Genomic DNA, 17971 nt, shown 5'->3' with positions numbered 1-17971 from the left:
TTTGTCCTTATGTAAATGTATGCATGTGATTCTTCAGAGGGCAAATGTCATATTTGTACAATTTTCAATGTTACTTACAATGAATTTGCTTTCATCCATGTTTACTGATGTTCAGATTCTAAGTAATAGGGACTATTTCTCTGACGATCCTCTTGAGAAGCAGTATGTGTATTTACAAGCTCGGTTTCCAACCGTCACTCTGGAGAAAATGATTATGGTGTCATTCCAGTCTGGATATATATTTGCACAAACAGACAAGCCCATCTACACACCTGCTAGCACAGGTACGATTTACGTTTATTTTAGGCATGAGTCACAATACTTTTTAATTGTTTTATTAAATGATAAGTCTCTAAAATGTTTGTAAACAAATTATGTTGTTGTATTCAGTGCTGTAATACTAAATATTCTAATGATACATTTTAACTTTAATTCATAATTATTTCTGTAACAGTGAAAAAAGAGAATTACACATACATTAACAGAGTCCTATATTATAAATATATACTTTCTCAGCTGTGTAAAAAAAGAAGGCTATTGTTGACACCACACAGTCACATCACAACAATAAGATACATGCAAAAAGTTTTACATTAAAGCTTTAGTGCAGATAGTAATTTTTTATTTATTTTCCAGTTAATTACAGGTTATTCTCCTTAACTCCTGATCAACGTCCATTTGAAGCTTTCATCACAGTCTTTCTCATGGTACACAAATAAATACTGTATTCACAAGCATAAATGAAATTAATGATGCACAGAAGCTCACTATTAGAGAAGCACTAAATAAACATCACAATTCTGGTTAACTATTTAGATCAAACTTAAATATTTTTAGCTGCTAAAATTTCAGTGCATCACTAAATTTAAATAACTGAACCAGCTTGTGGGCTGTAACCATCACCAAATTTGTGTGATTATTTATTCCTGCAAGTAACAACTTAATTTTTATTGTTTCCCAAGAATCCTCAAGGCATTGCATTGAACAGAAATGAATTCCTATTAGAACAAGGCATGAGGAGTGGAACCTTTGCTTTACCTGAACTTACCAGGTTTGTTTGTTGTTTGCACCACTCAGTAAAGATTGATCAGTGAACTACTGATTGTCATAATGCAGGTGTTCTCTGTTAGTCAGACTCTTTTGTCTTTTCACATTCTGTTTTGAAGCTCTGGGGTTTGGAAGTTGATTGCAAAGTACAAAAACACACCGCAAAAGAACTTTACTACTGAATTTGAAGTTATGGAATATGGTGTGTTTACTGCCTCCACTAGAAATTAAATTATGTTGGTAAAACTGTAGGAAATATCGAAAAATGCCTAAACTTTTGTTGTATTTTTTATTTTATTTTTTTGTAGTGTTGCCGACGTTTGAAGTGACTTTAAATCCACACAAGCCATTCTTCATTGTGAATGAGCACTCTCTGACAGTAGACATATCAGCTAAGTATGACAAATTTTATTTAACTCTTCCACTGTGCACACTAGTACTTTATCTAATCTAGTACTCTTAAGTAGTCTAGTTGTTGTTGCATATTTCATATGTACTTTTTACTTCAGTGACCCCACCAGTTGTTTAAAGGTGCCATAGAATGCATTGATACAGTATTGCAAATTGCTCTCTGATATCTACATAGAAGGTATATGGCACAGGAAAGGGCAATAATTCTCCAGAAATGGTTTTACAGGTCCATTTACAACCCTAGGATTTGTCCCTAGAATGAAATGCTCTGTTATTGCCTTATTTGGAAGGTTCCTGAATATTAATGAGGAGCTCTGCTCTGATTGGCTGTTTCACAAAGCGGCTCATCTCAATAGCTCACACATGGTGGAAAATATATATATATTAATCACAGAGCTCGAGCTGCTATTAATATTATAATTTAATAGTTATAATAAATAATTTATATAAGAAGGAGGAAACGATGGTGTTTGAGACTGTCCATGCACTGAACTGTTATTATTCAACTGTGCCTAGGTAAATACAGTTTTCCATTCTATGGCACCTTTAAAGATTAATCACAAGGGATTTTCTCAAATGTTTTTATATCTATTTTGATTTTTTAAGGTACCTATTTGGTAATAATGTCAGAGGAACTGCATTTGTGGTGTTTGGTGTGATAGACAATGAAAAGAAGATCAGCATTGCTGCCTCACTTCAAAGGGTTCAGGTGAATTGTTCTTCAATGTTTCAAATACAATCCCACATAACACACAACTTAAATTGGAGACAAAAAGTAATTGCTTGAATGTGGTTCAACATAACTGCTGTTTCATTGAGGATTTTTTAAAGCAACAGACATGAGATGTGCAATTCATATTGAAATTACAATGCTGCTTTGGGGCAGCATGTATTATATTTTAATTCCCTTTTATACATTTTATGATATTTTATGTGAAGTTTTTGAGAATAGTCCTTTACTTACCAGTGAAGGTGATTCAGATTTTTTTGTAGGCAATTATATGCACACTTGATGAAATATACACTTTTCACTCTGCTGAAAAAAACAGCATATGCTGGTTAGGTATGTTTTGATGCTGGGATGCTGGTTTTAGCTGGTATATGCTGGTCCTTTTCTGGTTTATGCTGGTTTATGCTGGTCCTTTGCCGGTTTATGCTGGTCCTTTGCTGGTTATGCTGGTCTTTGACAACATGACCAGCATAAACCAGCAAAGGACCAGCATTAACCAGCTAAGGACCAGTATAAACCAGCAAGGGACCAGCATTAACCAGCAAGGGACCAGCATGAACCAGCAAGGGACCAGCATTAACCAGCAAAGGACCATCAAGGGACCAGCATTAACCAGCTAAGGACCAGCATAAACCAGCAAAACCAGCAAGGGACCAGCATAAACCAGCTAAGGACCATCATAAACCAGCAAGGGACCAGCATAAACCAGCAAAGGACCAGCATAAACCAGCTAAAACCAGCATCCCAGCACCAAAACAAACCTAAACAGCATATGCTGTTTTTTTCAGCAGGGAGATAATATGGAGTCATGTGACGTGTACATGTACAAGTGGAAACAAAAGGTGTGTCCGACTTAACGTGAGCAGCTTCCAGATGCTCTTAAACAAAACAACACAGTTCAGGAGGGTGGTAGAGCGACGGCAGAACAGGTGGAGGGATGGAGGGACAGGTCAGTGTGTGGAAGGAGGGCCTGAGGCATGGCTGGCAGAGCAGGGAGCCAGTGCAGAGCTGGCGGAGCTGAAAAGCACCAGGGCCGAGCTGAAGACCACCACAGCTGGACCGATGGGTCCAAAGATCCCCACAGTGGAGCAGAAGACCACCCCAGCAGAGCAGATAAGTCTAAAGATCCTTACAGTGAAGCTAATTGTGCAGGAGACCAAGGCGGATCAGGACGAATGAGAACAGAGAGCACAGAAAGGTCAACAACAGTCTTGATGGCTATAACAAGGCAGGTAGTGAGTAGACAGATGGCCTCCAAATACATAACAGGACAGTCAGAGTGTTAAAGAACGGCTTCTTTGTCCTTGACAGGGCAGACAAAGAGCTCAGAGACAGCCTCCTTGGCCGTGAAAGGACAGGCTGACGGTTCAGCGACGACCTCCTTGGTTGTTATGGAACAGACAGAGGTCAGATTCGAGACCTGGAGCAGACTCTGGAGCACACTTGTGAACTGGAATGAGCTTAACTTAAGTCCATGTGCTGGAGACCAGCAAAAACCAGCAAAGGACCAGCATAAACCAGCAAAATACCAGCTTAAACCAGCATCAAAAACTACCTAACCAGCATATGCTGGTTTTTTCAACAGGGTTGGAGGAGTAACAGAGCAGTAAGTAGCCAAACACACAGGATGGTGACCGCCCTTACAGGGAGCACTAAAGACAGAAGGACAGTCTCTGTGATGACCAGTGCTGAGGTCCTAAAATGCCAGCTGCTCTAGCTGAAACTAGTGGTGGGTTCTTCAAACTGGAAACCAGCCTCAAAGGTCTTCAAATGTGGCGTTCACAATGACCGGGCACACTGAAGTGGCAACTGTGAAGGCTAAAAACTGAGACTTTGCATCCATGATGGCTGAAGGATTTGGTGTAGAAAGAGCCTTTGGCATAGCGACCATCTTGTGCAGTGGCTCTGGGTTGGTGGCCAGACTCTGGGAAGAGACTGATGTGGGGACCACAGAACAAGAATGTGCAGAAAACACTGGAGTGGCAACCATAAGAATGGGACCTGCTGGTGGCTATGATGGGTCAAGCTCCACTGCCACCATATATTGGGAGCAGTGTTGGGTGTAAATGGTTACCAAGTGATTAGTTGCTGTAATTTAATTACCTTTCCCTTGAAAAAGTAAAGTAAGGGATTACTCTTTCTTTTTCTGTAATTTAATTACAGTTACTTCTAATGTAACAGAATTTAATGCTGTGTATAGACTGTAGAATATTTATATACAATGCAATAGTGGATTTAACATCAAAATGAAAAATATAAACTTAACATGCATGATTTTTAAAATATAATTTTATAAAATAGCAAAGAACACTATTCAGGGAGTTGATGTCGCCATTTGTCTCTCTGTAGATATTTGATGGAGAAGGAAAGGCAGAGCTGACAAGACAAATGATCCAGGCGAACTTCCCAGACATCCTGCAGCTAGTTGAGAAATCCCTCTACATTTCAGTCAGTGTTTTAACAGAAAGTGGTAAGAGCCTGAACAAACTGAGAGTCTGGAATTGCTGGAAGGTTTTTATATTCTACCAGCACAGCAAAGGAGATTTATGCGATACTGTCTAAAAGCTGATTTCACCTCAGAGAACAACTGATGACTGTGTTTGTGTGTGTGTTTTAGGCAGTGAAATGGTGGAAGCATATAGGAAAGGCATTCAGATTGTAACGTCACCATACACCATCCACTTCAAAAGAACCCCACACTTCTTCAAACCTGGAATGCCCTTCGACATCTCTGTATAAAAAAAAATAAATAAATAGAAATTTGAAAGAAAGCTGTTATACATGATATTGTTTAATGTTTCTTTATAATTTCTTATTAAGGTCTATGTAACAAATCCTGACCAAACACCTGCTAAAAATGTGATAATTGAGGTCAATCCAGGACGGGTAATCGGTCAAACAAGAGACAATGGCATTGCGAAAGTTACTGTCAACTCTCAGGAAAATTTTTCCATACTGGAGATCACTGTAAGACCTTAGCTTAAATGAAACATCTCAAAGTCTTGATGACTTTTAGAAATTTTGCAAACCAACAAAATTTATGTTTATGTCCAGGCACAGACCAAAGATCCACAATTAAGCGATGGTCAGCAGGCAGAGAAGAAGATGACAGCTCAGGCCTACAAAGGCAGCTCCAAGAACTACCTGCACATCGGCATTGATGCTGCAGAATGTAAGATGGGTGATCAAATGAAAGTCAACCTGAATCTAGGACACAACCCTGAATTAAAAAACCACGATTTCACCTACATGGTGAGGAAGGCTTCTATTTCTCATGCGTTACTATTGTGGATCCTAGTTGTTTTACCTCTATTTTTGGATCAATTAATTCACAAATCATATTCATACTTCTGCAAGCAGTATAAATATTTTTTTAGAAAGTCTACACCAATGCTGGAGTGTAACTGTCTAAGCATATCAATGTTACCAACTACAAATTTGTAACTTCACTTTAGTTCTTTGCCAGACTGGTGAGCAACATGAAAAATTAAAGTCAAGTTTTAATTTTAGCTTTATTACTGCTATAAATAGTTGACTACACAAACTAAGCCTGTACAAAACTTTGCATAAATACTATACATGAAATTGTGCAAAAGAGATATTTTGTACATTAAGTTGTGTAGATTTTGTGGGGTAGCAGTGCATAGTGCTAAATAATTTGTAGTGCAATGCACAAGTAAACATATATAATCCTACTGAGTCTTTGTAGCAGCGAATGTTTATAAAAAGTGTACATATAGAGGGATAAGTGTGTTACTACAGGTGGTCTTTATAGCCTACTCACCTGTGTATAATTGCACTTAGGAAAACTGTCAACAGCTTTAATGAGTTGAGGGGAGGAGGATGAGGTTTTCATGGTTTTAGAGGGGAACAGAGAGATTGGAGTTAAGGGCTCTTACAGCCTGGGGGAAAAAGCTGTTGAGCAATCTGACAGAATGAGCTTTGATACTCCGGTACCTTCTACCTGATGGCAGGAGCTGGAAGAGATTGTGGGAGGGATAGGTGTGGGGTCCTTCACAATGCTGGAATCCTTGCTGGAACACTGTCCATTGGAGGGTCTTGTGGTCAGCAACACTGCAGGACAGTGATGCAAATGGTCAGCATGCTCTCAATGGTGCCCCTGTAGAATGTGGTGAGGATGGGTGGAGGAAGACTTGCCCTTTTCAGCCAGCGGAGGCCCTTCTTGTTGAGCGACGTGACGTTGGTGGTCCAGGTGAGATCCTCTGTAATGTGCACCCCCAGGAATTTATTGCTGCCGACTCTCTCCACAGTTGAGCTGTCCATGGTCAGTGGAGGTGGTCAACAGTGTTTCTCTATAAGTCCAACACAACCTCTTTTGTCTTACCCACATTGAGGTACAGGTTGTTAGCACAGCACCATTCAACCAGCTGTGCCACCTCCTCACTATAGTGTGTTTCATCGTTGTTTCTGATGAGTTGTGTTATCAGCGAACTTGATGACGTGGTTCAGAATCAGAATCAGAATGAGCTTTATTGCCAGGTATGTTTACACATACTAGGAATTTGTTTTTGTGACACAGCTCCACAGTGCTAAAGAATGACAAGACGATACATATTATAAAAAGAACAATATACAAGTATACAAGACAGACAATGTGCAAAAATAGCAAAGACATTTGAATGGAGATAAGTATGTGCTTTAAACAAATAACGGAAAAATGAATAAAGAATGTATAGTGTTGTATGTTCCACGATCAAGTTTTCATGAGATGGATTGCCTGAGGAAAGAAACTGTGTCTGGTCGTTCTAGTGCTCAGTGCTCTGTAGCGCCGAACAGATGGTAACAGTTCAAAAAGCGAGTGTGCTGGATGTGAGGGGTCCAGAGTAATTTTGGCAGCTCTTTTTCATACTCTGGATAAGTAGAGATCTTGAAGGGTAGGGAGGGTTGTACCAATGATTCTTTCAGCAGTCCGGACTATTCGACGTAGTCTTCTGAGATCAGAATTGGTAGCTGAGCTGAACCAGATGGTAATTGAAGTGCAGAGGTCGGATTCAATAATGGCAGAGTAAAACTGTTTCAGCAGTTCCTGTGGCAGGTTGAGCTTCCTCAGCTGGCGGAGAAAGTACAGCCTCTGCCGGGCCTTTTTCACAATGATGTCTATGTGAATGTCCCACTTCACTTCCTGTGAGATGGTTTTGCCAAGGAACCTGAATGACTCCACTGTGTTTACAGTGCTGTTCATGATGGTGAGTGGGGGGAGAGCAGGGTTTTTTTTCCTGAAGTCTATGATCATCTCCACAGTTTTGAGCATGTTGAGCTCCAAGTTGTTATGACTGCACAGCTCTTTTACCTCCTCTCTGTAAGCAGACTCGTTACCGTCCTGAATGAGGCAGATGAGTGTGGTGTCGACTGCAAACTTCAGGAGCTTGACAGAGGGGTCTTTGGAGGTACAGTCATTAGTATACAGGGAGAAGAGCAGTGGGGAGAGGACACAACCTTGAGGGGCGCCAGTGCTGATAGTACGGGTGCTGGATGAGAATTTTCCCAGCCTCACTAGCTGCTGCCTGTCTGTCAGGAAGCTGTTGATCCACTGACAGACTGACGTGGGCACAGAGAGCTGAGTTAGTTTGGGCAGCAGGAGGTTTGGGATGATAGTGTTGAAGGTTGAACTGAAGTCCACAAACAGGATCCTCGCTTAAGTCCCTGATTTGTCCAGATGCTGCAGTATGAAATGTAGACTCATGTTCACTGCATCATCTACAGACCTGTTTGCTCAACAAGCAAACTGCAGGGGCTCCAGTAGGGGTCCGGTGATGTCCTTCAGATAAGCCAGAACCAGTTTTTCAAACGACTTCATGACAGCAGATGTTAGCGCCACAGGTCTGTACTCGTTAAGTCCTGTTATTTTGGGTTTCTTTGGAATGGGGATGATCTCCGAGCGTTTCAGAGAGGCGGGGACTTCACACAACTCCAAATACTAATTGAAGATCTGTGAGAAAATGGGGGCCAGCTGGTCAGCACAGGTTTTCAGACAGGTTGGTGTCACACCGTCAGGGCCTGGTGCCTTTCTTCTTTTGTTCTTTTTGAAGACCTTGCGCACCTCATCTTCACTGATTTGAATGGGAGTTGCAGGAGTGGCGGAGAGGGGTGATGTTGGAGGTGTAAATGGTGTTTTTTCAAACCTACAAAAGAACTCGTTCAGATTGTCTGCCAGTTGCTGATTCTGCAAAGTGCTGGGGGATGATGTCTTGTAATTGGTTCCTTATCTTTTCGGAATAATTTCTCTTTGCCATTTTGATCTCCTTTTCCAGTGTGTATTTGGCCTCTTTATACAAGACTTTGTCCCCTTTCCTATAAGCATCATCTTTGACATGACGAAGCTGTCTGAGTTTTGCAGTGAACCATGGTTTGTCGTTGTTGTAAGTTAAGCGAGTCCTGGTAGGAATGCATAAATCCTCCCAGAAACTGATATATGAAGTAACAGTCTCTGTAAGCTCGTCCAGATCAGTATCAGCAGCTTCAAAAAACACTCCAATCAGTACAATCAAAACATACCTGTAAAACCTGCTCTGTTTCGCTGGTCCATCTCTTTACAGACTTTGCTACAGGTTTAGCAAATTTAAGTTTTTGATTTTAGGTTGGTATAAGATAAACCAGGCAGTAATCAGAGAGTCCCAAAGCTGCCCGTGAGACAGAGTGATATGCATTCCTTATTGTGGTGTAACAGTGGTCCAATATATTATTGTCTCTGGTGGGACATGTGACCTGCTCTCTGTATTTTGGCAGTTCACGGGAGAGATTTGCTCTGTTAAAATCCCCAAGAATGATTAAAACAGAGTCCGGGGGCCTCATTTATAAAACTTTCTTATGCACTGATTTGATCTTAGAGTGTTCGTACGATAAAATCCACGTCAAAGTACAGATTTATAAAAACCGTCTTTGACGTGGAAAAGTACTTATCTCCACGTCAGACTCCAGCTTGGCGTACGACCATTTCCTTGTGGTAATGCCTGGTATTGCAGATAGTTCAGCCTCACTATAATTTGATTTCTTGCGCTCCTTTTCACTTGCCATTGTCACAGAGTTTTTGCTTTAGGAATGAGCTCATTTTATATGTTAATTAATTAAGCAGGGGCGTTTCGACGGCGGAACATTCAGCTGCACACAATTCCACGATCATTTGTGATTTATAACCGAATGACTGGCGTACGCATGGATTTCGTGGTACGTTCGTGTTCTCTGAATCGCTCTTACGATCAAATCAGAAAAGTTCTTAGATAAAATCAAGGATGGTTTCTACGCAAGTCTTTATAAATGAGGCCCCGGGGGTTGTACCGTTTCTGTGACGTGATCACCGAGTTTCTGCAACGCCAGGCTTACGTGCGCTTGCGGTGGAATGTACACACTCACGAGAATGAACGAGCAAAACTCTCGCGGCAAATAGAACGGCTTACAGTTTATGAAAAGCGCTTCAACATCAGAACAGCATATTTTCTTTTTTTAAGCAAAACGTCAGAATAATCAAAAACCGGTAGGAGATTTTGTGGTGTGTTCTGCCTAATGTTTAGCAGTTCATCCCTTGTAAAACTGATCATGTTTGCAAAACAAAAAACAGGAAAAACAAACAAAAACACTAAAACAACTGGAGAGCTAAGCACAGAGGCTGCCATCCGCGGCGCCATCTTGATAAAAAAAAAAAAAAGCTGAACTTGGCAGTGCAGTTGTGTGTCAGGAGCGTGAAGAGCAGTGGGCTGAGCACACAGCCCTGTGGGGATCCTGTGCTCAGTCTGGTGGTGCTGGAGGTGTTGCTGTCGACACGCACTGACTGAGGTCTTCCAATTAGAAAGTCCAGGACCCAGTTACAGAGGTAGGTGTTAAGGCCCAGCAGGTTTAATTTGTGGATGAGCTGTTGAGGGATTATTGTTTTGAATGCTGAGCTGAAGTTGATGAACAGTATTCTTACATAATTATTTTCTAGGTGAGTGAGAGCTAGGTGGAGAATGCTGGGTATTGCATCGTCTATGGAACCGTTTGACTGGACTTGATGTGATGCAAGACTAACCGCTCAAAGCACTTCAACTTGATTGGGGTCAGTGCTATGGGATGATAGTCACAGGTGTCTTCTTTGGTACTGGGATTATGGAGGTAGATTTAAGACACATGGGGTCGACTGCTTGGCTCAGCGAGGTGTTGAAGATGTCTGTTAGGACATCCGTCAGCTGTGCAGCACAGTCTCTTAGGCAAGGCAAGGCAAGTTTATTTATATAGCACATTTCATACACAATGGTAATTCAAAGTGCTGTACATAAAAAGGAATTTAAATCACAATAGCATAAAAATCATAAAAATTTAAAATAATAATCACAACAATAGAAACAAAATTAAGAACATTTAAGATGATTTTAAAAAAAAGAAAATGATTTCAAATTAATTAATACAGTAAAATGATTATACATAAAATAATGCAAACTGTTCGGACGTAGCACAGTGCTCATTCAATAAATGCACAACGGAACAGGTGAGTTTTGAGTCTGCATTTAAATGTGGCTAATGTATTAGCACATCTGATCTCTTCTGGAAGCTGATTCCAACTGCGGGCGGCATAATAGCTAAAAGCGTATTCCCCTTGTTTTGTGTGAACCCTTGATATTACTAACTGACTCGATCCTAGTGATCTGAGTTGTCTGTTAGGTTTATATTCAGTGAGCATATCTGCAATGTATGTAGGTCCTAGGCCATTGAGTGCTTTATAAACAAGTAAAAGTACTTTAAAATCTATCCTAAACATAACTGGAAGCCAGTGTAAGGACCTAAGGACTGGTGTAATATGCTCTGATTTTTTGGTTCTAGTCAGAATCCTGGCAGCAGCGTTCTGTATGAGCTGCAGCTGTCTAATGGTCTTCTTGGGAAGGCCAGTGAGGAGACCATTACAATAGTCTACCCTGCTGGTGATAAAGGCATGAACAAGTTTCTCCAAATCTTGACGGGAAACAAAACATCTAATTCTTGCAATGTTTTTAAGATGATAGTATGCTGATTTAGTTACTGCTTTAACATGACTACTGAAACTGAGGTCTGACTCCAGAATCACACCCAGATTCTTGACTTGATTTTTTGTTTTTTGACCCCTAGTGTCAAGGTACGCATTTACCTTATGAACTTCATCTTTGTTTCCAAATGCAATGACTTCCGTTTTCTCCTTGTTTAACTGTAAAAAGTTTTGGCACATCCAACTGTTAATTTCATCAATGCATTGGCAGAGAGAGTCAATGGGGCTGTAGTCATTTGGCGATAAGGCTAGGTAAATCTGGGTATCATCTGCATAGCTGTGATATGCAATTTGGTTCTTTCTCATTATTTGACTTAGTGGGAGCATATACAGGCTGAATAACAGTGGCGCTAGAATTGAGCCTTGTGGGACTCCGCATGTCATGGACGTCCACTTAGACTTATGTTCTCCTATACTCACATAATAGCCTCTCCCTTCTAAGTATGACCTGAACCATTTGAGAACCATCCCAGAAAGCCCGACCCAGTTTTCCAGTCTATCTAAAAGAATGTTATGATCGACAGTGTCGAACGCAGCACTGAGATCTAGTAATACCAGCACTGATATTTTGCCAGAATCTGAATTTAGGCGAATATCATTTATTATCTTTATGAGCGCTGTCTCTGTGCTATGATGTTGTCTGAAGCCAGATTGGAAATGGTCCAGGTATCCATTTGAGTTTATGTAGTGATTCAGCTGATTGAAAACAACCTTTTCAATAATCTTGCTTATGAAAGAAAGATTTGATATTGGTCTATAGTTGCTCAATATGGTGTTATCAAGATTTTTCTTTTTCAGAAGGGGCTTAACGGCTGCAGTTTTCAGGGAGTTTGGAAAAGTCCCAGAAAGAAGTGAGGTGTTCACCACTTTTAAAAGATCTGCTTCTAAACAGCTAAGCACACTTTTGAAAAAAGATGTGGGAAGTGTGTCGAGGTGGCAGGTTGACGATTTGAGGTGCTGTACTGTTTCTTCCAAAATGTTGCTATCGATTTCTTCAAAAGTAGACATAATGACTTCTTTTTGAAATTGCGGTCGAATCTGTCTGACCTCTGCATAACTTGAGGGTGTGCTAATTGTCTTTCTGATATTATTGATCTTCTCAGAAAAGAAGGAAGCAAACTCATCGCACTTGCTGTCAGAGAGCAGTTCACTAGGGATCTGACTAGGGGGGTTTGTTAGTCTCTCAACGGTAGCAAAAAGAGTGCGAGTGTTGTTTAAGTTGCTGTTTATAAGGTTTGAGAAGAATGTTTGTCTAGCTTTACCTAGTTCAACATTGAAAGCATGAAGGCTGCCTTTATAGATGCTATAGTGAATTTCAAGTTTTGTCTTCCGCCACATCCGCTCAGCTATCCTGCATTGTCTTTTCATACTCTGTACTGCTGTTGATTTTCTCCACGGTGATTTCTGTCTGCCGGTCATCTGTCTGACCTTCACAGGTGCAATGTCATCAATGACATTCTTAACTTTTGAGTTAAAGGAGTCCAGGAGAAAATCAACAGAGTCTGCAGAAATGCTTGGCATTGAAGATATAGCCTTCATAAATATCACACTAGTGTTATCGTTAATGCATCTCTTCCTGACAGAGACAGATCTAGATTCAGTGGTAGCAGAGATCAATATATCAAAGAAAATACAGAAGTGATCAGATAGTGCTACATCCTTGATAACAGTGGATGAAATGTTTAGACCCTTACTGATGAGTAAATCAAGAGTGTGTCCACGATTGTGTGTAGGCCCATGCACATGCTGAATCAGGTCAAACGTGTTCAAAACCGTTATAATTTCTTTTGTAGTTTTGCTTTCTGCATTGTCTATGTGAACATTAAAATCCCCTGCAATAGCAAAACAGTCAAACTCTGAACAAATCATTGATAGCAGTTCTGTGAACTCTTCAACAAAGGCTGGAGAGTATTTTGGGGGCCTGTAAATAATGATAAACAGAATGCAAGCACCTTTCAGCAGAATCCCTAGATATTCAAAAGACAAGTACTGACCAAATGACACTTGTTTGGATTCATAGACATCTTTTAATAGGGCAGCTACACCACCTCCCCTTTTGCCAGCTCTGCAGACATTCATGAAAATAAATCTAGGAGGGGCTACTTCATTGAGGACTGTTGCATAAGAGCTGTCTTCTAACCATGTTTCATTTAAAAACATAAAATCCATGTTGTTTGTGGTTATAAAATCATTGATCAGAAGTGATTTATTTTTTAGTGAGCGAACATTTAAAAATGCTAGCTTGATGGCTTCACTTTTTGTCTCTAGAGCAATCTTAGTTTGATGCCTAATAAGCCTCAGATTAGATGGGACTTTCTATCACATATTAAAACAGAAATAGGGAAAGCTACAGGCACACTGGGTTCCCGCTTGTTTTGTAAACATTCCTGATTGTTGCTGTTACCGTAGCGGGGACCCGACACATATCACTGAGAGCTGTTATCAGTTGTTTTTGGTTCACTCACAGCAGACGCAGGAGGGTTTGAGCCCTGGCGTTGTGGCAGCGGCCGGAGAGCTCTCACTGGAGGAGGAGGGTGAGCTGGGCCCACAGGCTTTGGTGGTTGTGGCGCCTGCCGTTTTTTAGTTGATAACTGGGGGCTTGCAGCAAAAGAGTGGGAGAGTCTGGGATAATGTGTCTGGTGAATGGAGCTCTGGCTCTGGAGTTTCCGGTGGCTGGAAAAGGTTGTTGTCCTGGCTTCTCTGACTGTTTACCAGAAAGTCGTCCTTCGGTGTTGAGTCTGTCTGTGATAAGCTCTGTGCGCAGGGCTCAGCCAGGAAAGTGTCCATAAGCAGTGCTTGTTGTGACTGCGTGGCGTTGTCAGTGTCCTTGTTGGTTGTGTTGGCCACATGATGACTCTGAAGCTGATAAGATGTCCTGTCGTCACTTTGTCCAAGTGTGTGTGTGCCATTCATTTTGGGTAGACTCACACATTCTACTGAGGGATGCCGGAGTGAAAAATAGATATTGTCCTTAAGCACTCTCGCACCAAGTTTGTTTGGGTGAAGGCCGTCCAGTTTGAACAGTTGTCTATGGCCCCAGAAAAGATTGAAGTTGTCAATGAAGTTGACTCCTTTTAGACTACAGGTTCTTTGTAGCCAGGTATTCAGTCCGAGCAACCGTGAAAACATGTTAGTTCCCCTTGCTGGGAGTGGTCCACTGATGAACGACTGAATTTCAAATCTTTGAAGTGTTTCAATGAGTTCACCGAAATCCTTCTTTAGGAGTTCTGACTGCTCTTTCCGAATATCGTTCTTTCCCACATGGATGATGATTCGATTTGCAGTCTTGTGCTTCATTAGAATGTTCCGAAGTTCCTTGTTCACATCAGAGACGGTTGCTTGAGGACAGCAGCATGTAGTTGTAGTTCTGCTACTGATATTTCTGATAATGGAGTCACCCACTATGAGAGTCCTGGGCTCGGGTGCACTCTGAGCTGAGTGCCGCTGTCTGCTCGACCTTGCGCGCCTGTTTATAGCAATGTTAGCAGTTGGCTGACATGATACATGTTCAGTCACATTTGGGGATTCCTCACCCACATTCATTAATGCATCAAATCTGTTTTCTAGCTGTATAGGGGGTGGTAAAACAACAGTTTTTGCAAGCCTTGTCGTGGCCATATCTGGGGTAGAGGATGATACCGCAGCAATACGAGATACTCTTGATAGTCTGATGTCTCGAGTGCCTTTGGGTCTCGCTCCCTGTTTTTGCCATCGATTTGTGTGTCGATCAGTTTTGGCTTGTTCCTCTACATTTCTAAACTGTCGATATTGACTAGATTCACAGGACTCACCGGCTGTATGCTGAGGGGGTCCGTGATGATGATCTTCTGTGTGTTCCGCCTGTTTTGGAAGTCCAGCAAGTAACTTTGTTTCTAAAATCACAATCCTTTGTAGAAGTCTGTGGCAGTTTGTGCAGCAAGTAGATTCCAGAAGAGGCATTTTCTTTCTTGTCTGTTGAAAGTAGGCAGCTGTGTTTTCCCGTCTCCGGAATGTAAACTGCTGGCAGTGGGAGGCAAAAAGTCTCCTTTTTTCGTGATATTTGTATCAAAAATGTGTTGTATGAGCACTGTGCTCATCTGCTGAAGTTAAATATTTGAAAAATCGGAGAAAAGTTCAAAAGCAGGGAGCAAAGCGCGGAGCAGTAAGCAAAAGCATCCGAACAGTAGCAAAGCCGGAAGCTCTTAGTACACGGCCAGGTATGTTGTCAGGACCTGCAGCTTTTTGTGGCTTAAGCCAGAGAGAAACAGTACCTGGTCACATTTGGAGGTGTGTTGTTCTGCATCTCAAATCGTGAGTAGAAGTGGTTGAGTGCATCTGGGAGGGATGTGACATCGTCACAGGCCTGTGGCAGGGGCTTGTAGTCAGTGTTCCGAATGGCTTGCCAGAGAATCTGGGTGTCTGTACTGTCACTAAAGTTATTGTTGATTTTTTGAGCATATTGGTGTTTGCCAGATTGGCTCCTGCTGTTTTGGGAGCTGCCTTATCTCCTGATCCGAACGCCTCATCTTGGATTTTTAGCAGCCTATGAACCTTTGCTGTCATCCACGGCTTCTGGTTGGCACGTGTGGTGATGGTCTTGGTGACTGTCACATCATCAATGCACTTTTTGATGTAAGCAGTCACTGTTTCTGTTCTATTCTTGCAGGTCTGTTTGGTTATTGTAGGTGGCTGCCTCTTTAAAAATGTTCCAGTCTGTGTCCTGAAAGCAGTCCTGTAGTGTTGAAGTAGCATTGTCTGGCCAAACCGTGATCTGCTTTTGAACTGGTTTGGCAAATTTGAGAAGTGGTGTGATTGCTGGGATTAGCATAACAGAGATGTGGTCTGAGTACCCCAGGCAGGCTATTCAGTGTTTGCGAACATATAATGTTTGTCTATTTGTCCAAAAATCCACGTTCAAACCAAAATAGAAAACAGGCTTCCTGTTGGTCAGCTAAAAACTAAATGAAAAAGTTGTCTGGCTTAATGAGAACAATACATGTATCGAGTTTGGTGACTGTAGGAAAACCTAACCTACCCTAAAAAGGTTGTGCTATAGAGTGCCTCCTTCACACCCATTTATGGGCTTTTGCCAGTGTCTAACTATGATTAATGCTGATGTGTGTGTTGAGTTTTGTGGCATTCTAAGCATTGGTGGCTGGTGGAAAATTGTCTAGTTGGGGCGCCACATCGGTTTTAGAATACATCCCAGTATGATTTATACCAAAATAACAAAATGAAAAGTATTAAGGCTACTTTTACAAAACGTATTAAATATTTTAAATAAAGATAACTGTTCTACCACGTTGATGACTCCCACAAAAGTAAATTTACTGCATGCTTTTTCAAGAAAAATTAAAATATTTTGTTTTGAATTGTGTTAATAATTTACAATTGATTTATACAATGCAATAGCAAAAGAAAAAAATGTTACATTTGTTTAGACCGTTTTCTACTTATATATAAATAACTACAAGTCAACCTACCAAACAGGACCACACAGAGACGCCAACATACCACTATACTAACCTATGCTAACCTGACTGTGTATATAAATATATACAGATCTGTATTCAGAATTATTAAACAGAGCAAAACAAATGAAAGATGCAAATAAAACCTTATACATTTGATGAATGTGGTGATTCACATTCAAACCAAAATAGCCGACTTTCTGCTAGTCATAGCTAATAACTGTAAATTTGAAAATTGTCCATCATGAACAATATATGTAAGTTTGGTGACTGTAGGAAAAACGTCTAGGTTACGAAGGTAACCCTCGTTCCCTGAAGGAGGGAACGGAGACATTACCCAGGGGCGTGGCAGGGGAATGTAACGTCTCTGTTCCCTCCTTCAGGGAACGACGGTTACCTTCGTAACCTAGACGTTCCCCTTCAGTCGAATCACTTCGACGTTACATTGGGAACTGACCCATGGAACAGGCCACGACCCCTGGCACCGTGTTATGCACAAACTCACGTGCCAACAAGTATACGTGCCAGCAGGCGGGAGTGTATGTAACCTTCCCAACGTCCTGGGGGCCAATTGTGGGGAACCCCACAGGAATGCCAGATGTACTGAAGCATGGGTTGGGGGGGCGGAGCACATAAAAGTCATTTGGAAGTGGAAAAATTCAATATGTCCGTAATCTCTTAGGGACTTACGAGGGAAAAAGAGCCTTCTGGCTGACTTCTGGAAAAAATATATATCCACGACCTGCAGGGCGAAGGAGACCCTGGCAGGAGCATAGTCAGAAATACTCCGCATCTAGCCCTGACTGCGGGGCATGGAGGACCCAGGGTTCACCAAGGGGCTACATCCTGGGGAATAGTGTAAGAATAATCCTCGTGGGAATGGCGCAGCAAACCGACACCAGCCGACCTCCCGCTCACCTGAAGTCCTTATGTTAGGACACGGGAGGAGACGGCCTCTACGCAAAAGGTCTATAAAACCTGGCGAAGGTATTTGGTGTCGCCCAGCCCGCAGTTCTAGAGATATCTGCTAGTGAGGCACCATGAGCCAACGCATAGGGTGAGGCAACACTCCATTTGGCATGGCAGTCCTTGATATATGACAGGGAGATGGCATCTACCACCCAATGAGCCAACCTCGGTTTGGAGACAACATTCCCTTTCTGCTGATCTCCGAAGCAGATAAGAGCTGCTCGGCGCGTCTGAAGTGCAGAGTGAGATCAACATTTATGGACACAAGGTCGCAAGGCTGGGTCTGCCTCCTCCAGGGGCAGAGCTTGCAGGTTCACCACCTGATAGCGGAAAGGCGTGGTGGGAACCTTGGGC

At 41.7% G+C, this 17971-nt stretch overlaps 2 protein-coding genes across 2 annotated transcripts in view; both read left to right on the top strand.

Annotated features, from left to right (window-relative positions):
• The window catches only part of LOC141319911 (NACHT, LRR and PYD domains-containing protein 12-like), an 812443-nt gene that overhangs the window by 297810 nt on the left and 496662 nt on the right, over window positions 1–17971 (top strand). The gene's annotated exons all lie outside the window — the stretch shown is intronic.
• LOC141338761 (complement C3-like) overlaps window positions 1–17971 on the top strand; it is a 55774-nt gene that overhangs the window by 403 nt on the left and 37400 nt on the right. Inside the window, exons 3-12 of the mRNA XM_073844382.1 lie at window positions 116–284; window positions 637–707; window positions 963–1051; window positions 1167–1249; window positions 1356–1443; window positions 2065–2167; window positions 4538–4658; window positions 4806–4921; window positions 5009–5155; window positions 5243–5440. Of these exons, the coding sequence (XP_073700483.1) occupies window positions 116–284; window positions 637–707; window positions 963–1051; window positions 1167–1249; window positions 1356–1443; window positions 2065–2167; window positions 4538–4658; window positions 4806–4921; window positions 5009–5155; window positions 5243–5440 (1185 nt within the window). The remainder of the gene's footprint in view (window positions 1–115; window positions 285–636; window positions 708–962; window positions 1052–1166; window positions 1250–1355; window positions 1444–2064; window positions 2168–4537; window positions 4659–4805; window positions 4922–5008; window positions 5156–5242; window positions 5441–17971) is intronic.

The sequence above is a fragment of the Garra rufa genome, chromosome 1 (assembly GCF_049309525.1).
Source record: "Garra rufa chromosome 1, GarRuf1.0, whole genome shotgun sequence".
In the NCBI taxonomy this organism is placed as follows: domain Eukaryota; kingdom Metazoa; phylum Chordata; class Actinopteri; order Cypriniformes; family Cyprinidae; genus Garra; species Garra rufa.
Note: the sequence above shows the minus strand (reverse complement) of the source record. Positions and strands in the feature narration are given on the sequence as shown.